The sequence below is a fragment of the Eptesicus fuscus genome, chromosome 6 (genome assembly GCF_027574615.1).
Source record: "Eptesicus fuscus isolate TK198812 chromosome 6, DD_ASM_mEF_20220401, whole genome shotgun sequence".
In the NCBI taxonomy this organism is placed as follows: Eukaryota; Metazoa; Chordata; class Mammalia; order Chiroptera; family Vespertilionidae; genus Eptesicus; species Eptesicus fuscus.
In genome coordinates, this window is record NC_072478.1 from 9,895,429 (window position 1) to 9,920,755 (window position 25,327).

Genomic DNA, 25,327 nt, shown 5'->3' on the forward strand with positions numbered 1-25,327 from the left:
AAGACACACTACTAATTCAAGATTCTAGATAATGAATCTTATCTTGAATTCTTAAATGCAGTTAAGAATGCTAGATACAAGAAAAAGGAAGTTCCTTTTTCCTACCAGTGTCCCTTTAAAAATGTCAGTCACTTTGCTAATGCCTTCTTATATATTTTAAATATAAATACGAGTTCTTTAGAATCTTCAGTGAAACTTCAGGAAAGAATCACAGGAAATGTTGGCCTTACTATCTGATACAAGTAAAATGTGTAGCAGTTTCAGTAACTCCATGTTAGATCTTTAAATCCAATTCAGTATATTACTGACAGCCTTTAGGAAAAATATTGAGCATTGCTTTAACTACATTTACTGAATCCCTATTAAAGTAAACCTCCTCCATTAAGTGAGTCATTTTTTCACATTTAATTTTTACAAACCACCTTCTATTGGTGAAAATGACCTCTTTCTCAAGCAAAATATTTCTAAATTAGTTTTTAATTAACAACTTAGATTTTAAAGTAACATAAAGCCCTCATTAAAAATGTAGACTCTCTCAGAAACCCTCAATGTAAGCAAGATGGAACTGTTTAAGAAGCAAAATTAATTTTAAATGTTTTTCTCAAAACACCTTTCTTTAAAACAAAAAAAAAAAAGTATAGAAAAGCCACTGAATTTCAGTAAAAAATTAAATTAAATTAAAAGGCAGAGAATGCCTACGGGAAAGGCAGCTGTAAATTCTGAACAGCAAAATTAACATTCATATTTTTGTTCTCAAAGAGCATTGAAAAGATGACACATCAGAAATTCTGGGTTCTATTTGTTAGTTCTGCCACTAAGTGATCAAGTGACCTCTTAATATCTTGACTCTCATTTGTAAACACACTGAAATTGTAATAATCTGTAAGGTTGCATTTCAACCAAGTATTTCAAGATTCTTATGGTCTAGTTTTTAGCTGCTTGAAAATAGGAACAGAAAACTGATTTTGCATCCCCATTCCCACAAGAATATTCTCTGTCAAGAAAACCTTGAGTCTTATTTTCTTCCAACCAAAAATAATAAATAAAAGGAGACATATTTAGTGTATGTGCATCTTCTAATCAGACACTATTAATCATTTCTTTTAAAATTAAATTACCTACCTCACTGGGGTGTTGTGAGGATTAATTCATTAGTATTTGTAAAGCACTTTGAGATCCTCAGGTCAAAGGCGCTATAGAAGTGCAAAGTAGTAGTATTATTACTAGATTCTTTGCTTATTTAAGGAATTTCACAATCCTTTAAAACCTAACTCTGTGTTATAATTTAGACATCTATTTGTAAAATCTTGTACATAATCCACATTATTCTTAACTATTTTTAAATATATTATAGGTAGAGAAGGTCAGGATGTATAAATAATAGTTTTAAAGGTTTAACTTTGATCTACAAATGGAGGGAGAGAATAAGGAAGATCTAGTGTGACAAATTTTGTTTAGGTAAAATTTTAGTGAGAAATCTTGTCAATCAGATTTAGAAGTGTGCCTAACTTTTGTACCCACAACAAAAACAAAAACTCCACTTTAATTGCGGATTCTACAATGAGAAATTCCTTTCTTCAAAGAGAAAAGGAAAACAATTTTCAAATTAATTCCCTTTTAAAAGGGGTACTGAGCTTATATACATGCAACTGTCATGTAAACCTTTATATTTATATCAGAATAACAGTATCAATATGGACTGACATAAAGATAATTGAGCGACCTTTTCTTTAAGATGGCCTCCCACCCCCAACTACACAAAGCAAACTAAGCAGTAAGAGGAGGTCAAAGCAATTTTGCTTTATGGAGTTTTAAGAGAAAAATAAAGAGAGCCAAAGCTTCAAAACCAGTTAATATCTTGGATCACTCCACCACTCCCCACCCCTTTCTCCCAACAAATCTTTTTACAATTAAAGCATTGTTTAAAAGTTAAAGCAACAACACACACATGTACACACACAAAGCTAAGAGAAACAGTATACATTGGATAATCTCATTAAACAGACATTTCTTTTAAAAGCTGCCAATATCCTCTGATGAAATTCTCTAGTGCAACAGAAGCTCCAGTCCCAAGAGCAAACTGTAAATTTATACGTTATAACTTTAAAACACTTACCTCCTGCTCCTGTTGAAAGATGACAACTCTACCACCTTTATCTCCTGTTGCTAGTAATTCTCCAGAATGATTAAATTCTACTGTAGAAATTATATCTGCTGTATAATTGAAACAAACAAAAATAGGCATTAGTTTTTCTCTCCCAACTCCAAAAGTTTTAGAACTTTGCATGCTTTCCCTAACATATTCCAAGTCTATACATACAACCTGCCATCAGAAATAAAGTAAATCTAAAGATCTTTCATAAATATTTTGGTTCATCAAAAAAAATTCTCCCCAGAATAAACCAATGTGACCCACTATTTTAACAAACAGGAACACAACAAGTAATAAATATTAGTGGTTTATTAATATTTCATTAAATTAATGAGTGCAATGAAATCAACAACTTGTGAAACATTCTATGATAGCACCATTAAACATTAATATTCATCTTGCTAATTTTCTTTCTTATATTTTTTTGATAAGCTCTTTTATGCAAACCCAAAGATGGACTCTAAAATTAAGGCAGATATCATTAAAATGGGGAACATATTTAAATGTAAAAATAATTTCAGATGAAATTTTAAGTCACAAATTCATAAACTCAAATTATGGCCTCTCAAACAAAAATCTGCAAACAACACACTTATATCAGATATGCTTTGTGCTATGCACCTTCAGTATGCACAGCTCTTCCTGTAGCTCCCAAACATTGCAGAGGCACTAGAATCAGTCACATTGCACCCAAAGTTGGTGCTAACTTCACAGTCAAGTTCAAATAAAATTATCAGGGTTTTTTTCCTTGCTTTTTGACACCAGAGCCATTTTCCTAAGGAAAAAAATCCAAGTTACAGAATTGGGCGTTAAGATAAAGCAATACACTGTACCATTCACCACTGTTACTAACAAGTTCTTCTATAAAGCATTAATGCCTCATTAGGAAAGACTCCATCATATGCATTTTAAACAAATAAGTCAACTTTTTCTACAAGAAAGGGGTTATTTTCTGGTCTACATTAGCTCACTCTAAGAATTTAACAGCCCTCGCCTGTTTGGCTCAGTGGACAGAGCACGAGCCTGTGAACTGAAGAGTCCCAGGTTCCATTACAGTCAAAGGCATGCTGGATCCTGGCCCTGGGTCGATGCTCATGCGGAAGGCAACCAATCTATGTGTGTTTTTCTCCTCCTGCCTTTCACTCTCTCTAAAAAATCAATGGGAAAATAACCTCAGGTGAGGATTAACAAAAAAAGAGTTTAACAATGTAACTTTATAAAGAACACTATGTCCCTAAAAATGTACTGATCTGTCCAGCACTGCATTTTACAATTTTCTTTTCTTTAGTGATTTTTCCAAGCCCAGCTTGATTTTTGAAAGCTTTCTTTGCTTTTTCCATTGGCTAGGTCCAAGGCATTTTACCTTCCTGAAACTCTGAGAACCTAATGAAAGTTACACATGCTCTCCCAAGAAATAGTACAAATTTAAATGCACACAAAAATATGCATACTATTTCATAGGGTCTGGACAGCATCTCACTTCCAGGTTAAAAATGTTAGCTCAGAGAGCCCACCAGAGTCAGTGGTATTAGGAGTAAAGAATATTTACTGTTTACACTGCATACATATGTAACACCAAGGTGTAAAACAATGTACTGGACTACTCTGTAAAGCCAAATATCAGTTACTACTTAAAAGTCGATCTAGTAGGTGCTCTGTACTGTACTGACTTATATATGAATATAACAAAGCATTACATGCATACCTAGTTCCTACACTTAAAGCACAATAGAGTACAGCTGGAGAGAGACAATAAGTAGGAATTAACAATATTAGGAGGTTAGGTTCTAAAATCAGGGAATGAGGTAAATATCATACATGGTAAAAAATATCTTTAAATTCAAATTCCTCAGACACCAGCACTTAGGAGTATTCTTTCCCTTCTAAGTCCAAGTAGGCTAATTTCTTTACAACATTGGTGTTTCTTTGGCTAACTCATCAAATAAAGGAGCTAATCTGAACATAAAACTAGGCTTTGAAAGTTTTTCTGAGTTGTAAAATGTCAAGATCTCAGAAGGCCTCACTTGGAATCCTATCTAATAAAGAGGGAATATGCTAATTAATTGATCCTCATGCAGTCGTAAAGATGGCGGTGCCCACAGCCAATAAGGAAATATGCTAATTGACTGCCCCACCCTCAAAGATGGTGGCACCCACAGCCAAAAGGAGAGAATATGCTAATTGACTGCCATGCCCTCAAAGATGGCTTTGCCTAGTCCCCTCAGCCCCACCGTGGTGGCAGGCATGCAGCAAGGCGGGCCCAGCTGCTCCACGCACCTACCTCCAGAGTCCTCCTAGTCCCCTCAGCCCCACAGGTGCCCAGGGCTGGCCCAAGGCACAGGCAAGCCTCAGAGGGCAGCTTCCCAGCCGCCCAAGGCTCAGGGAACCAGGACCGGCTGAGATTTGCACTGCTGGCAGTGGCAGCAGCAGAGGTGTGATAGGGCATCACCTTCCCCTGATCGCCGGGTTGCCTCCCGCCCCTGTGGGCTCCTGGACTGTGAGAGGGGGCAGGCCGGGCTGAGGGACCCCCCCCTCTAGTGCATGAATTTTCATGCACTGGGCCTCTAGTAAGACATATAAAAAGGATGAAAGGGAGAACAAAATCAAATAGTATTTATCCTACATAATAAAAGGTTAATATGCAAATAACCAAATGGTGGAATGACTGATCACTATGATGTGCGCTAACCACCAGGGGGCAGACACTCAACGTAGGAGCTGCCCCCTGGTGGTCAGTGTGCTCCCACAGCGGGAGTGCTGCTCAGCCAGAAGCCAGGCTCATGGCTGGCGATCACAGCGGCAGTGGTGGGAGCCTCTCCCACCGCCGTGGCAATGCTAAGAATGTCCAACTGACAGCTTAGGCCCACTAAGCCGTCAGCTGGACATCCCCCCAGGGCTCCCGGACTGCGAGAGGGCGCAGGCCAGGCTGAGGGATGCCCCCCAAGTGCACAAGTTCCATGCACGGGCCTCTAGTAGTTCATAAAAAACATCCAGGAATGAATTGCAGAGACCACTATGAAACTGAGCTTTGAACTGTATGTGCTACTGCATACTGGTGTGCTAAATTTGCCTGGATTCTGCAGAGCACCGAAACCTGTGATCTCCAGCTATGAGCTACCTGTTTATCGCAGTGTGCCATACTAACATTTACTGTTTTCAAGGTGTGCCATGATGTGTAAAACGTAAGGAAGCATGACTCTAAAACTTGTGCTCCCACATTATGGCACACCCAGACAAGGTTAAGGTGTTGAAAACAGCAATAAACCTATTTCTAGAAAATATTCTTCTAGTGCTCTGATTCCTATATTATTAAAAACATTTCGAGAGAGAAACCAAGATGGCGGCATAGGTAAACACCTAACCTGCAGCCTCGCACAATTTCAAAAATACAACTAAAAGTCAAAACGGACATCATCCAGAACCACAGGAAAGCTGGCTGACTGAAACGCCCACAACTAGAAGGAAAGAGAAAACCACAAGGAAAATCAGAGGAGCCGTAAAAGCCTGAGGAACAAAGACACGGGCGGGGACACGGGGGAGCGCGCGCGTGTGGGGAGGACGGAGCAGGGGAGGACGGGTCGGCTGAGTGCCTGGCCTGAACCTCAGCTCCGACTGCAATGAACCCCAGTTCCGGGCGAGACCCTGGGGACGCAGGCTCATACTGGGGGAATCTGGGCTGTAAGGCGGAAACTCAGGGGAGCGGCGAAAGGCAGAGCACCGGAGGCGCACACGTGAATGCGCGCAGAGGATGGTCTGTTGACTGTGCCGCTGAATTGCTTTAGCGGGAAGGAGACAAAAGCTCCAGACTGCGCTGAGCCCCAGTTCCGACTGCACTGAACCCGTTCCGGGCGAGAATCTGGGAATCCAGATTCATTGCGGGAGAGACTAGACTGGCAGCAGGCGAAACTCCAGGACGCCTTTCTCTCAGAGGTGTTTGCAGGGAGTACAGAGGGACACTGAGACCCAGGAACCTCATAGGGCGGGGCTGACGGGAAGCCAAGGCTGTAGACTCTACCCTGAAACTCCGCTCCATCCAAGCTGAGCACAGAGGCTTTTACAATTTTGCAAGTCTAGTTGAATAAGGCTGTCTCCCAGCATAGACACAGCTGATCCTCACAGCCAATTGGCCTGGAGGTCAAATCCTCCCACTGTACCAACAGCAATCAAGGCCTAAGAACACCAAGACTTGCACTCAGCCCACAAAGGGGGGGTACCAAGAGCGACCACCTAGGGAGATTGGGGAAGCTGAGCTACCAGCCCCTATAGGTCACTGACCACACAAAGCCACTCCATCAACACAGGGAGGCAGCCAAAATGTGGAGACACCAAAGCAGGTCACGAATAGAAGAGATGGAGGAAAGTAAACTAATGGACGACACAGTGTTCAGAACCACATTTATGAGGTTACTCAAGAATCTTCTAAAAACCGCTGAGAAACTTGAAGAGACCTTCAAGGACCTTAATGAGAATACCAAAAAAATGGAAAAGGACCAGTCAGAAATTACGCATACACTGTCTGAAATAAAGAATATACAGAAACTCAATTGTAGATCACCGTACCCCAAGAGTCAAACCAAAGATCTGGAACATGAGGAAGCAAAAAACACCCAACCAGAGAGGCGGAAAGTAAGAAGAATCCAAAAGTGTGAGGATAGCGTAAGGAGCCTCTGGGACGGCTTTAAGCGTACCAACATCTGAATTTTTGGGGTGCCAGAAGAAGAGAGAGAGCAAGATACTGAAAACCTATCTGAAGAAATAATGACAGAAAACTTCCCCCACCTGGTGAAAGAAATAGACTTACAAGTCCAGGAAGCGCACAGAACCCCAAACAAGAGGAATCTAAAGAGGACCACACCAAGACACATCATAATTAAAATGACAAGGGCAAAAGACAAAGAGAGAATCTTGAAAGCAGCAAGAGAAAAACAGTTAGTTACCTACAAGGGAGTACCCATACGACTGTCAGCTGATTTCTCAACAGAAACTATGCAGGCCAGATGGGAGTGGCAAGAAATATTCGAAGTGATGAACAGCAGGAACCTGCAACCAAGATTACTCTACCCAGCAAAGCTATCATTCAGAATTGAAGGTCAGACGAAGAGCTTCACAGATAAGAAAAAGCTAAAGGAGTTCACCACCACCAAACCAGGATTACATGAAATGCTGAAGGATATTCTTTAAGAAGAGGAAGAAGAAAAAAAAAGGTAAAGGTAAAAATTATGAACAACAAAAACATACCTACCAACAAGTGAATCTAAAAATCAAGTGAATAAAAGAATCTGAAGAACAGAATGGACTGGTGAATATAATAGAATCAAGGACATAGAAAGGGAGGCGACAGACAATTCTCAGGGGGAAGGGGGTCTGAGGTGTGCAGGAAGAGATTGGACAAAAATCTTACACCTATGGATGAAGACAGTGGCGGGGGGGTAAGGGTATGGGGTGGGGTGTGGAATCAGGTGGAGGGGAGCTATGGGGGCGGGGGGAGGGGGGAAAGAGGAACACCTGTAATAATCATCTGAACAATAAAGATTTATAAAATAAATAAATAAATAAAAAATAAAATAAAAACATTTCGAGTAATGATTGCAGAAAGTCTGCAACAGTGCTGTTCAACAGAACTTTCTGTTACAATGGAAGATCCTGAATCTGCACTGTAATTACTAGCCACATGTGGCTCCTGAATGTTTTAGTCAAATTGTATCTAGGGCACATACCCAGTGGGGAGTGTGCAGGAGGCAGCTGCAATGTTTCTCTCTCATCGATGTTTCTACCTCTCTATCCCTCTCCCTTCCTCTCTGTAAAAAACCAATAAAAATATATTTTAAAAAAAGTAATTGTTCACCTGAAATGTTTTAGACCTAGGCAACATGCCCTTGACTGGAATCGAACCTGGGACCCTTGAGTCCGAAGGCTGACGCTCTATCCACTGAGCCAAACCAGTTAGGGCTGAACAATTACTTTTATTGAAAAGCCCAAAATGCTAAAACTAGGAGAATTTTGTACCTTTCAGCAATGCACTCTGGGTAAAATAACTCTCTCTCTCTCTCTCTCTCCCTCTCCCTCTCCCTCTCTCTCTCTCGCCCTGAGGAGAAGCAGGCCGAAATATAAATGTATTTCATGAAAATTTAGAATCCTGTATACTAGAGTTTTACAACAAACTACTAATGAAAATTACAAGTACTGAAAAACATTTTACTCTTGAAATTAAAGTAACTATAATATACTTTTAAAAGGCATAGACATCAACCTCTCTGTTAAAGCCATAATACCAAACTTGAGGCATGGTCCAGTATAACACAACAACTGGGTCATGTTCTCACACACATCTTAGAGATTACTTTTTTTTAAAATGTATTTTTATTGACTTCAGAGAGGAAGGGAGAGAGAGGGAGACTGAAACATCAATGATGAGAGAGAATCATTGATTGGCTACCTCCTGCACCCCTCAACACTGGGGATTGAGCCTGCAACCCGAGCATGTGCCCTTGACCGGAATCGAACCCAGGACCCTTCAGTCTGCAGGCCGACACTGAGCCAAACCAGCCAGGGCTTAGAGGCTACTTTTATATTTCCTAAATATTCAATGTTTAAAATGTGTTCAACAATTAATAGCAACAACAACAACAACAAAAAAAAACAAAGAACAAGACACTTCTTTTAAACAAAACGAAAACCAAGAATCTTTCTTATGACCAATAAAAATGTTATTTTACAATGAAAAAATGCCCGTGTTAATCTTAGAAAAGAACATTTTTTTTTTTTTTAAATATGGAACGCTTCACGAATTTGCGTGTCATCCTTGTGCAGGGGCCATGCTAATCTTCTCTGTATCGTTCCAATTTTAGTATATGTGCTGCCGAAGCGAGCACGAAAAGAACATTTTAATATATTAAAAGGAAAGGGCTCCCTTTTGGAACAGTAGTCAACTGCGCTACTGTGCATTAAATCGTCATAGCAATGTTTGATACACAATAACTTCCAAAGTGTGTAACATAAAGGCAACATTTAAAAGGAATGCTCAAATATTGGTAAGAAAACTGAACATAGCCCTAGCTGGTTTGGCTCCATGGATAGAGCATCGGCCTGCGGACTGAAGGGTCCCAGGTTTGATTCCAGTCAAGGGCGTGCCCAGGTTGCAGGCTCAATTCACAGTAGGGGGCATGCAGGAGGCAGCCAATCAATGATTCTCTCTCTCTCTCTCTCTCTCTCTCTCTCTCTCTCTCTCTCTCTCTCTCTCTGAAACAAATAAAAATATATTTTTTAAACATTAAAAAAAAAACTGAACACAATGCTTCTGACCTTTGTTGTTAAATTCTATATACTATTAATAAAAACCAAGGAACTTATCATCCTATATAATAAAGAGGTAATATGCAAATTAACCCTGGCTGCCTACGACCAGGTCGGCAGGGGGGTTAGTGAGGGACGACCAAACGACTGAACAACAGGCTGCGTGGGGCGACCAGGCCGGCGGCGGGGGGTGGGGTGTGTGTGTGGTGTGTGTGTAGTTAGGAGCAACCAGGCAGGCAGGTGGGCGATTAGGAACCAGCGGTCCAGGGTTGTGTTTAAACCGGCAGTCGGACATCCCCCAAGGGGTCCCGGATTGGAGAGGGTGCAGGCTGGACTGAGACGACCCCCCACCCCGTGCACGAATTTCATGCACAGGGCCTCTAGTGTGTTATATAAAACTAGAGGCCCAGTGCATGATTGAATCATGCACGTGTAGGGTCCCCTACACGTTTTCACTTTCGATCGCTGGTGCACCAGGCCTTTTAGAAGCCTCCGGCGTGGCAGAGGCTTCTGAAAGGCCTGCTGCCTGAGCGGACAGGCACCCAGCTCCCCGGCTTTTGATGGTCCGCGGCGGGAAGTGAGCTCGCTGCCCCAGAGGCCCCTTCTGTGCCGTAGCACAGCCATGGCGCCCACGCTGAGCTCGCGCCGCCACTGGCGATGCAGCTCAGCGTCTCGCCCACCCAATCAGCCCCCCGGCCCCCCCGAGTCCCGCCCCCCCCGCGCCTCCTGGCCAATCGTGGGCATAGCGAAGGTACGGTCAATTTGCATATTTGTCTATTATTAGGTAGGATGGAATTCTTATTTCTTCCTACCCCTTCTTTCTAAACTGTCAGCACCCTATTTTCATCCTAAGGTGAAATAATTGCTTGCTTTTGGAGGTGGAATGGTAGTTGGTGGTGGGAATGATGACAGCACTACATGTTGCTGGTCTGTTTTCACTTCATAAGGCACGTCACACCATTCCCTTCTGGTTACTTTCTCTATTTCTTATGTGCTATAACATTATAAACAGAATAGGACATAATTAGATAGCTAAAGGTTCAAAAATATAACACAGCATAAAAATCAGATGAGAGAAAATTAAATAGTATATATAAATGGTAGTAATAAACAACTCACCAAATTAGTATTAGCTATGACATTCTCTAAATACTTCAATGCTTGCATTGTGAGGAACTTTATAGGGCTATTGATTGACTTTATAATTCCATTTTGGGACTATGGCCCAAATAAATAATTTGAATGAAACCGATTAAAATTAGAACAGAAATGTTTATGGCTGTATTATACCTATAATAAAAAAAGCTGAACACATTTCAAACATTCAATAATTAGGAAACGTAAAAGTAACCTCTAAGATGGCTGTGAGATTTATCAGGATGATCACTATATAATGTGTCAACTTTAACTGAAAATAAAAATGATTTAAAAAATTAAAAAGTAACCTCTAGTACACAGATGGAAAAACTATGGACCACCAGTTGTTTTTATAAATAATGTTTTATTGGAACCCAACTATGCCCGTTTACTTTGTTGAATAGCTGGGACAGATTGAAAATTTTTACTATCTGGCCCTTTAAGAAAATGCTTATCAACCCCTGCTCTTATATATTAATTGTATATTAACAGTAAAATAACAAATATGGTTTTTGTGGCTACAAAGACATAACCAACTAATGTCAAAGCACACACTGTACATACAGATATGTACAACTATAATGTGTCAAGCACTGTGCTAAGTGAGCATTTACATATATTATCATCTAATCCTTACAATAACACAGATATTTTAAATTTATACAAGAATATAGTGAAGCACTGAGAGTTTAAGTTAACTTGGCTATCACACCTCTACCAAGTGTCAGAGCCAGGATTCAAATTTAGCAGGTATGAACAATCATATGAGTAAGGCGGCGGCACAGAATTCTCTATGTGACTGAATGATGAATAGAGCAATAATGTGTAAGTGCTCAGATTACTGCCTCTTTTTCGTTGCCAAAATGCCTGTGTTCAATAGAAGGGTCAAACTACAACGATTTCACACATTTACTAATGACCACTAATGACTACTGCCTGTCCCTATATTGTTTCAGCACGCCCTACATTCTAATAACTTGGTGATTCACATTCTGAAGTCTATCCCTAAAAGAGGCTTATAAGTGGAAGATAATCACAACAGAGGGATAGTTAACCAAGAAAGGATTTGGTAAATGTTTAAGAAAACCAAAGGAATATTATAAAGCAAATTAAACAATTACAAAATGAATTATAACACATACAGACTGAGTAAATACATAAAGATGCTCACTCCTTTTTTAAATGAGAGAGGGAGAAATCAACTGGGAGGAATTCCTTACACATTTTTAACCATCTGAATTATAGATACCTGAAAGTTCCATTAAAATAGTTAATAAGCATCCACTGGATTCTAACAAACCTGATTCTTTGTCTCAATATGACTAGGCTTTAAAGATAAATAACATAGAAGAAAAATTTAAAGGTTGAAACTCATAAAATAATATAAACATTATTGCAGCAAATAACTCTAAAAATTCAGACAGTACCTGTCTTGTGTGACACAAGACAGCATGAATCTTAATTTAATTATGAGGTTCACATAAATTCTATGATTAACCATTCTTACTTAAAATTCTGCATTCTGATTATTATCTCTAAAGGACTGCTCTGGCCCTGGCCTGTGTTGTTGAGTAGTTAAAGCGCCGGCCCACGCACAGAAGGGTCACAGGCTCCGATTCCTGGCCCCAGTCAGGGTGCATGCAGGAGGCAACCAACCAATGTGTCTCTCAAAAAAAATCAACAGGAAAAATATCCTCAGGTAAGGATTAACAACAAAAAGCCTGCTCTGGTGATAAAAGAGCAAGTGTCTACAAAGACCTGCTACAAGAGCAATTACCAGTGTGGTATATTGAATATTATCTTTTTATAATTAATATTTGATTTCCATAAAACTCTACCAAGTAATTAGTTTCCTCTCCTTTTAGTTCCATTTCAGTAAAAACAAAGATTAACAAAGAACACTAAAACTAACTGTACAAAGGTATACATGAAAGAACCCGATAAAAATGTGCAATAACTTAGCACTTCCTCTTTTAAAAGACTGAAGTGAAAGAAACAACTAAAAATTGAAAATCTATAATTGGCCTTCTGCTTCCTGCCATTAGGGAATAAGACAATCTGGATTCATCCTCTTACTGTGAACGACTAGAAAACAAAATACTATATGAACGAACCGTTTTCAAACAATGGGCAACATGGAGTATAAGGGCTATGAACCCTTGGAGAGGAGAAAGAAAGTGAGCACTGTGTTTGCCCCAGCTACTGCCTGGACAGTGTATGAGTCGGGAAGAATCCAAGCACCAAGTAGCAATCTCAATGACTTGTGGAGACAGAAGCAGGGGGTTAGGAAAAGCCAAAACGGCTAGAATGTGTAGAAGGAGTATAGAGAGAAAGCTCAAGGAATTTAAACAGGGTTCACTTAAGTATCTTTGGTTGAGAGATCTGAGGATATATGGTTGACACTCCACCAAGCCTAGGAAAAGAACCACCAGAAAGCTTATGAGGGCTCAGAATAGTTGAGGGTCCCATACCAGCCGGAATCGAGAAACCTCATTTAAATGAGGCATCAGGTACAGTCCTCCCAAGAGTATCATCTTGGTAGGAGGGCTATTTAGCACTGAAGACTCAATCTGTCCTAACAACACTTAAAAGCAAACTTTAAAAGGATCAAATTAATCTCAAGTAACTTAACTATGTGCTAGAACAAAATCCAACACTCAACAATGTAAGTTCACAATGTCTGAATGCAATCTAAAATCACCAGGAATGTAAAGAAGCAGAAAAATATGACCTATAACCATAAGAAAACTAAATCAATAGAAACAGAGCCAGAAAACAAAAATGACAGAACTAAGGTCTGAGCAGACAAGGGCCAATAGCTGTTGTAAATATGTTCCATGTGCTCAAGAACATAGAATAAATCATGAACATGATGAGAAATGGAAGATAAAAGATAAAGAAGAAACATCTAAAAATGAAAACATACTATCTAAAATGAAAGATACGCAGCCAGCCTTGGTTTGCAGCTTGGCCTCGCCTGAGCACCTCAATGCCAGCACAAGTAGCAGCCACCTGCAGATGGCTTGGTAGCTCATGCCCAGGCAGAACACAGGCAGCAGCTGACCTTGGCCTACACCTCCTAGGAGGACCCAGAGCCAGTGCACCCAGTGGACAGCTTCAGACCACTTTGAAGCACCACCACCCAACCACCTCTACAAGTGACACACTTAAGCAGTGGACTCAGCAGGCACCAGAGCCCCACTGAAGTAAGTCCTGCTCTGTGGAGTTAGCCCCTGCACAGCCGATCCTCTGCAGTGATCAGTGCTTGGTGGTAGGTGGTCAAGCCAATCCTTGCAGCTGATCAAACTGGGGATAAATCCCTCACCCCGACTAACGTGCCAATTTCAATCAAGGCTCAACTACAAGAGGAGGAAGGTGTGCTCAGCCCACACCTCAAGTGCCCAGCTTGGGTGATCAGAGAGGCTGGGCTACTAGACCCTATATAACACCTACTACATTAGGACACTCTACCAAGCTTGGGAGACATAGCAGCTTTACCTAATACATAGAAACTAACACAGGGAGGCTGCCAAAATGAGGAGACAAAGAAACATGTCCCAAATGAAAGAACACAACAAAACTCCAGAAAAAGAACTAAACCAAAAGGAGACAAGCAATCTACTAGATGCAGAGTTCAAAACATTGGTTATAAGGATGCTCAATTAATTTAGTGAGAAAAATCAAGAATAAAAAAAGACCAGTCAGAAATGAAGGATACACTAACTAAAATAAAGAGTAATTTACAGGGAATCAACAGTAGATGAAGCCAAGAATCAAATCAGCAATTTTTAATATATAAAGAAGTAAAACACACCCAATCACAACAGCAAAAAAAAAATTTTTTTTAAAAAGTCCAAAGATAAACACAAAGAGGCCCACACCAAGACATGTTGGGAGCTGCCCATTGCCTTCACTAGCAGAGAGGTGTGAACAAGGAACCTGGAAGGCTGGTCAACCTTGAGGCTCTGGCAAGGGTCAGAGCTATGCACCCACTGTCTAGTTGAGACAAAGGGAGCTGAAGCAACTTCCACCTTTTAGTCTTCTGTAAATCCTTGCCGATGGGCTATCACGGAGCTGTTACTGGAAATTGCCTGCCTAAGGGCTATGGGTGGATCCCAGACCTGAATAAAAAGGATGGCAAGGCCAAGAGCAAAGAGGAGTCCTCTCTTGGGCTTCCGCCTGGCCCCCAATTCCCAAATTAATATTTTCTTGTTTAGTCTCTTTCATTTGTGTGAGGCCTCCTCCAGAGCCTGAACCCTGAACCCCATGCGGGACGTGGGGGTACACCCCCAAAGAGACATCATAATTAAAATGTCAAAGGTTAAAGACAGAGAGAATCTTAAAGTAGCAAGAGAAAAGCAGTTAGTTACATACAAGGGAGCTACCATTAGACTGTCAACTTATTTCTCAACAGAAACTTTGCAGGCCAGAGGGATTGGCAAGAAATATTCAAAGTGATGAAAAGCAAGGACCTACAACCAAGACTAGTACTCTACCCAGCAAAGCTACTTTTTAGCATCTAAGGACAGATAAAGAGCTTCCCAGTGAAGGAAAAGATAAAGGAGTTTGTTACCACCAAATCAGTATCATATGAAATATGAAATGTTAGCGTCGTCTTCTTTATGAAAAGGAAAAAAATAATATGAACAAGAAAATGGCAATAAATACATATCTATTAACAACTGAATCTAAAAAAACAAAGGAACAAGCAGAACATAGAGAGACTCACAAATATAGAGAACATTTTGATGGTTACCAGAAGGGAGGGGGGATTTGAAGGAATGGGTATAAAGGGTAAAGGGATTAAGTACAAATTGGTTGTTACAGAATAGTCATAGGTATATAAAGTACAGCATAGGGAATATAGTCAATAATCCTATATAATAAAAGGATAATATGCAAATTGACCCTAAAGGCAGAACAACTGGAAAAACCAATTGCTATGACATGCATTGACCACCAGTGGGCAGATGCTCAACGCAGGAGCTACCCCCTGGTGATCAGTGCACTCTCACAGGGGGAGCTCTGCTCAGCCACAAGCTGGGCTGATGGCTGTGAGCGCAGCAGCGGTGGCAGGCAGCCTCTCCCACCTCCTCTGCAGCCCTAAGAATGTCCGACTGACGGCTTAGGCCCGCACCCCACGGGAGCGGCCCTAAGCCATCAGTCGGACACTCCCCAAGAGCTCCTGGGCTGCTTAGGCCCAACCTCCCGGGAAGCTGGCCTAAGCCAGCAGGTGGACATCCCCCAAGGGATGAGAGGAAGCAGGCCGGGCTGAGGGACCCCCGAGTGCACAAATTTGTGTGTCCCGGGCCTCTAGTATTCTAATAACTGTGTATGGTGTTAGATGGTTATGAGATTAATTGGGATGATCACTTGGTAAGTTATATAATGTCTAATTACTGGGCTGTACACCTGAAACTATATTATAATGTATGTCAATTGTAATTGAAAAATAAAATTAAATTAAAAAAAAAGAAAGATACAATGGATGGGATTAATAGAATAGGTAGTGCAGTAGATAAGATCAATAACTGTGAAGGCCTAGTAAAAGAATAATTTTTAAAAAAGAAGCCAAGGGGTGTAAAAAGAAAAAAACCTTGACTTACAGGATAGTATCAACTGTTCTAACATATGTATCACTGCAGTACCATGAAAAAAGGTGGGGAATATTTGAAAAAATAACCAATATGTAAGTACTCAAGCATGATGGCACTGTTAAGCAGAATAATCAAACCAAGTGGCAACTCAAAAACATCAATAAGCCTTGCACTGGTGATGTGACTGCAAAATAATGAAAAATTCTTTGTGAAATTTCAGTATTTCACAGCACAATCTTCCCTTGATTTACACACAGTAAACGTAAGTTTGCACATTAAACCCATGCAAAACAAAACAAACCTAATTAAAAAAAGTTGAGTTTTAGGCTTAGAAGATAAAAGGATTTTTCAGTACTGTGAACATTTGGGAGAATATTCTGAGTCATGCAGATCAAGGGACAATTTTTTTCTTTTGCTCAAGATTGTCCTGAAACTGCCAAATAGCTAGCATACCTGGTCCATTACTAGTAAATGGCAAATCATTGGCAAAATTAAGTAAAACTGAACTTAATAGGACAAGAGTTTTATATATACTAATAAAAAGGTAAAAATACAAAATTCATAAGTATGCTCAAAGATTTTTACTAGGAATAGAGTTTACAAAAATCTATAATAAAAACATAATATGCTAATTAGACCGGATATCCATCTGGATGAAGCTGGGGCTGCAAGGGCCGAGGCAAACTGCTACGGCTGCGAGGGCCGAGCTCCTTGCACAAATTTCATTCATCAGGCCTCTAATCATAATTATAATAGAAGACTGACATATCCTTCTCCATGCCTGACAAAAAAATAAAAAGGTAGGGAAAGGGGTATTTGGGATGGAGATGGGATACTGGAAAAATATAACTGATAATTTAAAGATCACATTCTCTATCAACAATAAAATTAGCTTAAGAATAATAACTATTGGTTCTAATAAACCACTTGGTAATCTTAAGGGCAAAGAAAAAAAATCAGTATTGCAATAAAAATACCTTAAAAAGATTTATAGGAAACTATGTGTGTAAATATTTAAAATAGCATTGTTTTTGTAAAATATGATACAATGATTACTATATGCTAACCAACTTATAAAAATTGAAGTAAAAAACTTGAAATACCACCAAGAGATAAGATAACCATAGATAATAAATGAAAAATTTTAACAAACTCATGTAAATTGCAAAATATACATCAGATGTATTTATATATATGATTTCTATAAAATCAATCCCAGATTAAAGGATTAATTAAAATTAATTTTACTTTTTAAAATTCTACAAGTAAACTACTTTGTAAAAAAAGATTATCTTGCAAGTGAGCCCCACTTCTGAGAGAACCACTATGGTTATTTTAGTACTAGTGGCCTGGTGCATGGATTCATGCACATTGAAAGGAAATCGGGAGCCCACACCCGTGTGCCTGGGGAGTTTCCAGGTCCCTGTGAGTCGCTGAGAAGTTGTGTGGGGAGTCTGTCCTTGTCCCCACAGCTTCCTGAAGAAAATATTTCCAAATGTCCTTTCTGCAGTCAGGGTCGCACCTGGCTGGCTGGGAGGTCCCCAGTGGATGCCTTGGGCTGTGCTGGACGCTTTTCACTGCTCGGAGCCGGATAAGAGATGCTCCAAGGTGAACAATACAAAGTTGGGGATCTTGGGGGCGGGGGTGCTTTGTTGCCCACACCCCTACCCTTCAGATCCATCTCTCTTGACTCTAACCCCGATTGTCAGTCACCACCTTGTGGCCACTGTTATATTGCTGCCTTCCTCTGAAGCTCTGGGGCAATCGGTAAGGGATGAGATTTGATCCTGATGCCCAAGGCTGAGGTCCAGGAGCCCAGTGACGATATCAGGCTCATCCTGGTTACTCCAAGGGTCTGTGCTTCGACCGTTCTCCGGAGATTGTAACTGCAGGCTTATGGGGTACGAGGGATGTAGCAGTGCACTAAGCAGCAGGCGGCCAAGGAGGAGCCCAGGCCGGGGCCGGGCACCGCTCCAACTCATCCCAGCTCTGCTGTGCCTGCTGCCGCTGCCACAGCGCTCACCAGCCATGAGCCCAGCTTCTGGCTGAATGGCACTCCTGCTATGGGAGCGCACTGACCACCAGGGGGCAGCTCCTGTGTTAGTGTCTGCCCTCTGGTAGTCAGTGCACATCACAGTGACTGGTTGACCAGTCATTCTGTCGTAAAGGTGGCTTAGGCTTTTATATATATAGAAGACATATTCTTCCAAACCTTTTCCATGTGTATTTCACATGCTCAGTATAAAAATAACACATTTGTATTGAGAAAAAATGTTTGTCTACCTTATATCACTGAGTTTAAAACAAAAGTTACAAAGTGTGTTTGATTCTATTTATATAAAAACCATTGAAGCATCATGAAATTAGAATTTAGACAGGGAGACTAAGTAACATAAGCTTGATATCATTAGCATGATAATAACATGAAAACTGGCAATAAATGAATTTCTACAAGGTAAAGAATGTAACAAGATACCACTACACACCATTCAAATGACTAAAAATTTTTTTTAAAATGACAGTCCCTAGATGATATTGAGCAATGGGAACTCCTCACATAAGCTGGTATGAGACTGTAACAAGGCACACCCACTTTAGGGGAAAAAACAAAGTTTGGCAGTTTCTTAGTTTCTTTGGCAGTTTGTTTCTTAGTTAAAACAAACACCATGGGATCCCAAAATCTCATTATTAGATATTTACCCAAATCAAATGAAAACTTATGTTCACACAAAAATCTGAATGCAAATGTTCATAGCAGCTTTATTTATAACTGCCAAAAACTAGACACAACACAAACAATCCTCAACTGGAGAATGAACAAAAAAGTGGTATATCCATATAATGAAACATCACTCAGCAATAAAAAGAACTACTGATACAAGCAATAACATGGATAAAACTCAAAATGCATTATGCTAAGTAAAAGAAGCCAAATTCAAAAGGCTACATACTATATGATTCCATTTATCTGACATTCTGGAAAAGGTACAACTAGAGGGACAGATCAGTGGATGCCAGGGGCTAAAGGTGGGACAGAGGTGGACTTCAAAGAAAGGAACAGGGAACTTTTTAGAGTGATGGAACTTTTTATCTTGAATGTGGTGGTCACTATATGACTGTTTTGTGTGTTTTTTAAATCAAAGCTTGAAGAACTATGCTAAAAAGGACAAATTTCAATGTATGTAAATTATACTACAAGAAAACAACAAAATCCAAACACTGGAATCTCATCACAGACATTTCAAACCCTAATTTGATATTTTACTTACTGGTTATACAATGCCTTCCCCTAAGGAGTACCATAAGATTTTGGGCAACACTGGCATTCAATCTCCTCCAATATTACTTTCTAGTACTACAGCATTCACCAAATTCTCTAGGAAGGTTAAATGTTTTGCACCTACCATATAAATACTTACGCTCGCCCTCATGCCTTGTTTAGTTAGGTGTATTGTCTACCTTGCCTATAATACCTCCTTTCCTCTTCTCCCGATTCTTTCAGCCCTTCTATATGTTGGCCATTAAAGGGGAAAGAAAAGGGGGGGAGGGGAGTTAAATTCATATATTTCTGTAACAGTAGTAATACACCAGAAGGATAATGTCCATAGATGTAATTTTTTAAAAAGCAATTTTTACACAATAACTAAAGACAAGTAGGAAAAATACTTGTATTTCTAAACACAGTTCATACAACACAGGAAGATAATTCACAAAAGAATACTGGTAAAATGTAAGGAAATAGCCAGTCAAATCAAATTTAATATAACACTATTTTCTATCTCATAAGCTACAGGAAAAATACAAATTGTTCAAAAGACTGATATTTGACTACATTGTAGATATACATACTACTCTGGAAAAGAATTTCATAATTTATATCAAAAGCCACAAAATATTCATTCCCTTGGAACTTTGTCAGTTCCAGAAGTCATCCCGCTGAAATAACACCCCCCCAAAAAATAAAAATAATTAAGGCATAAAGATGCTCACTAATATCTTCAAATTGTCTAAAGTGTTAAAGAATATAAGAGAAACATCAAATGTTCTAATTCTGCCATTTTCACATTTTGCTCTAATTTTCCCTGAAACCCTTCTCCCTTTTTACCCTTTTTCTACAAGCCTTGGCTCTTTGTTAACCATCAACAAGTGCAACAAGATAACTGGAGATGAATTCTCAACTCTATTTAAGTAATAATTTGACCAAGAGTCAATTAATTTTTATGAATTTCAAGTTTCTCATTTACAAAGAAACATAAATTAAGGCAACCTCTCTCTTCAGAGAATTTCTCTTTCATAGAACATATACAACATATGTTCGGGTATTTAAATAAACTCCAAACTTCTGGGGGAGGAAAAAAAACAGTAACAACTGGGGAAAAACAACATGCTTTTATTAGAAAACTTCCAACATGGAAAACCGAGGACCTGTAATGACAATATATTGCAAATGTTGTGTAACTCTACCCATGACCATGAATCTCCGCTAGAGATCACACCCTGACAAAAATGAGTCTCAGATTTACTTCTTTTAAACCTGGAATTCATAAAAATAGTGATTTAATGCAAGGTACTTTCAGTAAGTTACAAGCCAATCAATTATGAGGTCAGAATAGAACTGAGACAATGAAGCATGATACTTTCTGCTCAGCTTGTCACACCACTGTTGCAGCACTAAACCATGGTACTGGAGATTTTCATGTTCTCTATCATTATTCACTACGAGTTTATGAGATGGTATCTTTCCCATCCTTTATATATAAAAGTCAGAAACTACTTAATTGCAAGTGATAATGTATATACATCTAAGAAAAACTCCCCATTTTTCAAACATCACTGAACAAAACTTATATAAAAGAGCTGGGAAGAATCTCTGTGTTTTCTGTAAATTTATTTTAGCATTTTAGACTTACAGAAGAGTTCCAAAGATATTACAGAGAGTGCCGTATACTTCCCTAATTTCTTCTATTGTTTACATCTTACATTACTATGGTCCATTTATCATGATCAAGGAACAAATAGAATATTATTATTAACTAAACTCCACACTTTATTCAGATTCCACTAGTTTTCCCCCGTGTCCTTTTTCAGTTTCAGGATCTACCCAGGATCCCACAGTACATGTAGTCTTCATGTCTCTTTAGCTTCCTCTAGTCTGTGAGTTTCTCAGACTTTTCTTGTTTTTGATGACCTTAACAGTTTTGAAGAGTACTTGGTCAGGTTCTTTGTGATATGTCTCTCAATTTGGAATTGTCAGGTGTTTTTCTCATGACCACACTATAATTATGGCTTAATGGCAGGAAGATCAAGGTGAAATGTCATTCTTATCACATCATATCAAGGCTACAATCTATCAATATGACTTACTGACGATATTCTAGATCTGGCCAAGGTACAGTTTGCCAGGATGTGAAAAAACTGTAACGTTACCTGCTCCCACAGAAGGTATCCTGGAAGGAAGTCACTAAGTACAGCCCACATTCAAGGGATGGGGGTAGGGAGAGTATTAAGCTCCCCCCTGAGTATCTACATAAATTTGGATTCTTTTGTATGGGAAATTTATCTCTTTCTTCCCCATTTATTTGTCCAATCATTTATCAGTATAAACTTATGGATATTTATTTCAAACACAATGTAACTTAATGTGTTGCTCAAATTGTCCCAGATTTGGCCATTGAGAGCTCTTTCAGGTTGATTCTTGGGTTCCTTTGACATGCTCCCATCTTTCTGTTTCTTGAGACTTCTGGAACTTTTTAAAAACATGTGTAACTTTCATATATTCTCAATATTACCACATATTAAATGATTTCTTTCATTTTATAGTTATATACTAAGTTTTTAAGAATTGAACTCTCTCAGTGAGTTCTGAAGAGAAGCATCTGACTGTGACTAAGATTTCTGTCCTGGAATAATTTCTCATTTAGTAAACTAGGGTACTTAAAAGTTAAGAAACTTCATGTGTTAGCTTTCTTAGAAGTTTTGCCATATCCCTGCAAGTTGGATTTCATAGGAATCTTCTGGTACTCACTGTGCTTTTCTTTCAGATGTTGGGGAGGTGAGGGTGAGGACACTGCAGGTACACTGATCACCTTTATCTCTGTTAAAGGCAAGGACTGCTACCAAAACGTTCTGGCACACCACAGCACAGAAATTCTCATTTTAATCTAGTTTGTTTCAGATTCAGTGCTCCCATTAAGAAGCATGCTATTTTGTTTGGACATGATAAATTTTCATTATCTTTTCTCCTTTATTAGTTCAATATATATCCTATATGGCAAACTTAAAGATTGGCTCAACATAGCTAATTAGAATATGATCAAGCCAAATTTCTTCTCCAAGGTAACTAATTACTCCCCAATATAAGAAAATACTGAAAAAAGCATCTATAAAACGTTAGTTTCTTGTGAAAGCGGTAGGGTAGCTTTAAGTATAGTTATTCCCCCTATAGATCAACTATAATGCTCTTTTATCATTGTTGACCTCTAGAGGGAGCTCAAAGTTCTTGTTACTTTTCCCAAAGATCAGGACTCCTACAAAGCTGGTATATTTAAAATTTAAGAACATTTTATTATGGCACTCTAAAGAGTAAGTTAAATGTGTGCCATCCCTTTAGGAATCTATTGCTCCTCAGCAGTGAAGAAGGCCCCAACCATTTCTTCTCTCCCTTCCAGACTCCTGTGACTCTTCAAACATTCATTCTCTTTCCCACTTGGTATTGATTAGGCATATTACTGTAGCCTGAAAAGAGGATAGCTGTAGGCAGTGGAGGCAAATGCTCCCTCTTGCTGACTCTTAGTACTTTCAGGGTAGCAGGCCAATGAATCTCTACCTTCCCCATATCAGGGCGCACATGGGGAAGGTAGAGATTTGTATGGCTCACTAGTATAATGCTAAGATGAGACTGGCTCGGAAATCTAGTCAGTTAAACTCCCATTCAGGCACCCATCCCCAAGGACAGAGGGATCATTACCGTAAAACACCTGTAGCACATTCTTGGGGCCACATCTGTAGGGAAGTTGTACAGGAAATGACGATAAATCAGACTGCCAAATCTCCACTTCACCTATCTATATATGACTCTGAGGAAGTAACTCAGTCCCTTAAAGATGACTTTCCTCATCTTTAAATACCTCATGGAGTTGCTAAACATGAATAAATACAAAGATTTGAGCCTTATATGAGGCACATGGTAGATGCATTGATAAGCAGAAGACACTGGCTGGGGTTTGGGCCTTGTTGCAAAGTAGAAACAAGCATTTAACCTCACTTGTTTCTAGGCTATTCAAGTCAATCTAGGCTAGATAACAAGTTCTCCACATACTCCAGCTTAGATCACTGTAACCTAAGGCTAAAGCCCCAACTATAACAGAGTGTTACAGATGACTTTTTTTTTTCCCCTGCTTCTTTGCATAGACACCTAAAAGGCCTCAGGTTGAAGCCAGATTGGTCAGGATAGGATTCTGCACCCCTATGTCTATTAGTAAAATATCACCTCGATTATACCATAATTTCCCACAATGAAGTAAGTGCTAATGGCCCTTTATAACCTTTTCTAAACCTCTGACTCAGAATGGGAACATGTTACGTGATAAGCTCAACAAAGACCACTCACTGGCTATAGATGCTCATACAGAACCTACATTGTAATGTTGCCATGAGAGTCAGGGTCCATAGGGTAATTTCCAGAGATGTGTTCTGGAACCAGTCTCCCTTCTTTTTAACTTGTTCCCGGATAATCTGATACCATGTATGGATAAAATGGAATGGAACCATACCCTCCTGCAACAAAGAACAGAAAGATAAATAGTTGCTAATACATTTAGTCTAAAGGTTGTGATCTTAACAAACAACCCTTGGTGTATTAATGTTATATATAATGTTAAAAAGAGGAGCTTTAAGTGAATCATTCTAAAACTAAAGTTACCATCTTCGTTAGATGTTCACCAATTTTTAATTGGCTCATAATTAATTTCAAAAAGCAAATCACCTCATTAGGTTGCCTTATATTGCAATTTCTCATGGAGATTATTCAAAGAAATAGTACTGCATAAGCTCCTGCACATCTATGCATGTGTTATTAAGCAATTTTTATAACAAGAATGGCTACCTGGTTATTAACAATATCTACCTAAAATCATTATAAACTAGGATTGTTTGGGCCATGCTCAAGAACCAGAAAGCACTTCACTGTCTGTCTTGATAGATTCACACGCAATTTAAGTTTGTTTTCTGAAAGGATTCCTCCAGCTCACCTATTAACTGGGTAAAAAGGGGCAGAATATTAAGAGAAAGAGGCTAGAGATTTCTAAGGTATGTTACAGAAAATTTCATTGACTTGATCCCAATAGCAAAATGGAGTCCATTAGAGAGTTTTAAATATGAGCAATCCAATTAAATATGCTCTTAGATTACTCATCGTCAAGTAAAGAGGACTGGGAACTGGAAGATGGGTAAGTGGAAGGAAGTATGGAGACCAATGAGTACTCTGGAAATCCTGGTACACAATGATAATGATCTAATCCAATATAGTACAGTAACAATATTATCATAATTAGCCAACATTTAAAATGCATTTACAGTATGGTAGGTATGCAATCCTCACAAGAAACCTATAAAGTTGGTTGTATTAATATATCCATTTAACAGAGGAAGAAACTAAAGCATAAAGGCAAGAGGGAACAAAGTGTACAGATTGGAAAATACATCTATAAAGTATGTAAAGTAAGACGATAATTGATATGGTGTGGAGCTCTAAAGATGAAAGTAATAACAACATCCAGGTCCTCATGCTGGTACTTGATACCATTAATAAATAAATATTTACCTTACATTAAGTATTATTTAACATCATCTAAATGGCAGGTATAATTTCAGGTTGCAAAAAAACAATATCCAGCCCTAGCCGGTTTGGCTCAGTAGCTAGAGCGTTGGTCTGTAGACTCAAGGGTCCTGGGTTTGATTCCAGTCAAGGGCACATGCCTGGATTATGGACTGGATCCCCAGGAAGGGGTGTGCAGGAGGCAGCCAATCAATGATTTTCTCTCATCATTTATGTTTCTATCCCTCCCTTTCCCTTCCTTTTTGATATCAATAAAAATATATTTTTACAAAAATCCATTGGCTAAATACAAAAGATTATATCATGACTGCT

General features: G+C 39.3%; 1 protein-coding gene and 1 non-coding gene across 4 annotated transcripts in view; both read right to left on the reverse strand.

The window, feature by feature from the left end:
- PPP2R2A (protein phosphatase 2 regulatory subunit Balpha) overlaps positions 1 to 25,327 on the reverse strand; it is a 102,723-nt gene that overhangs the window by 36,592 nt on the left and 40,804 nt on the right. For 2 of the 3 annotated variants that reach the window (XM_054717205.1, XM_008151456.3), the window contains one exon: positions 2,117 to 2,214. In XM_054717205.1, coding sequence (XP_054573180.1) covers positions 2,117 to 2,214 — 98 coding nt within the window. Of the gene's footprint in view, positions 1 to 2,116; positions 2,215 to 23,816; positions 23,956 to 25,327 lie in introns of all 3 variants that reach the window. The other variant, XM_028160596.2, reaches the window with a different exon arrangement.
- On the reverse strand, positions 8,918 to 9,024 carry LOC129149581 (U6 spliceosomal RNA). Its single transcript, XR_008556464.1, has one exon. It is a non-coding gene; the product is annotated as a U6 spliceosomal RNA (small nuclear RNA).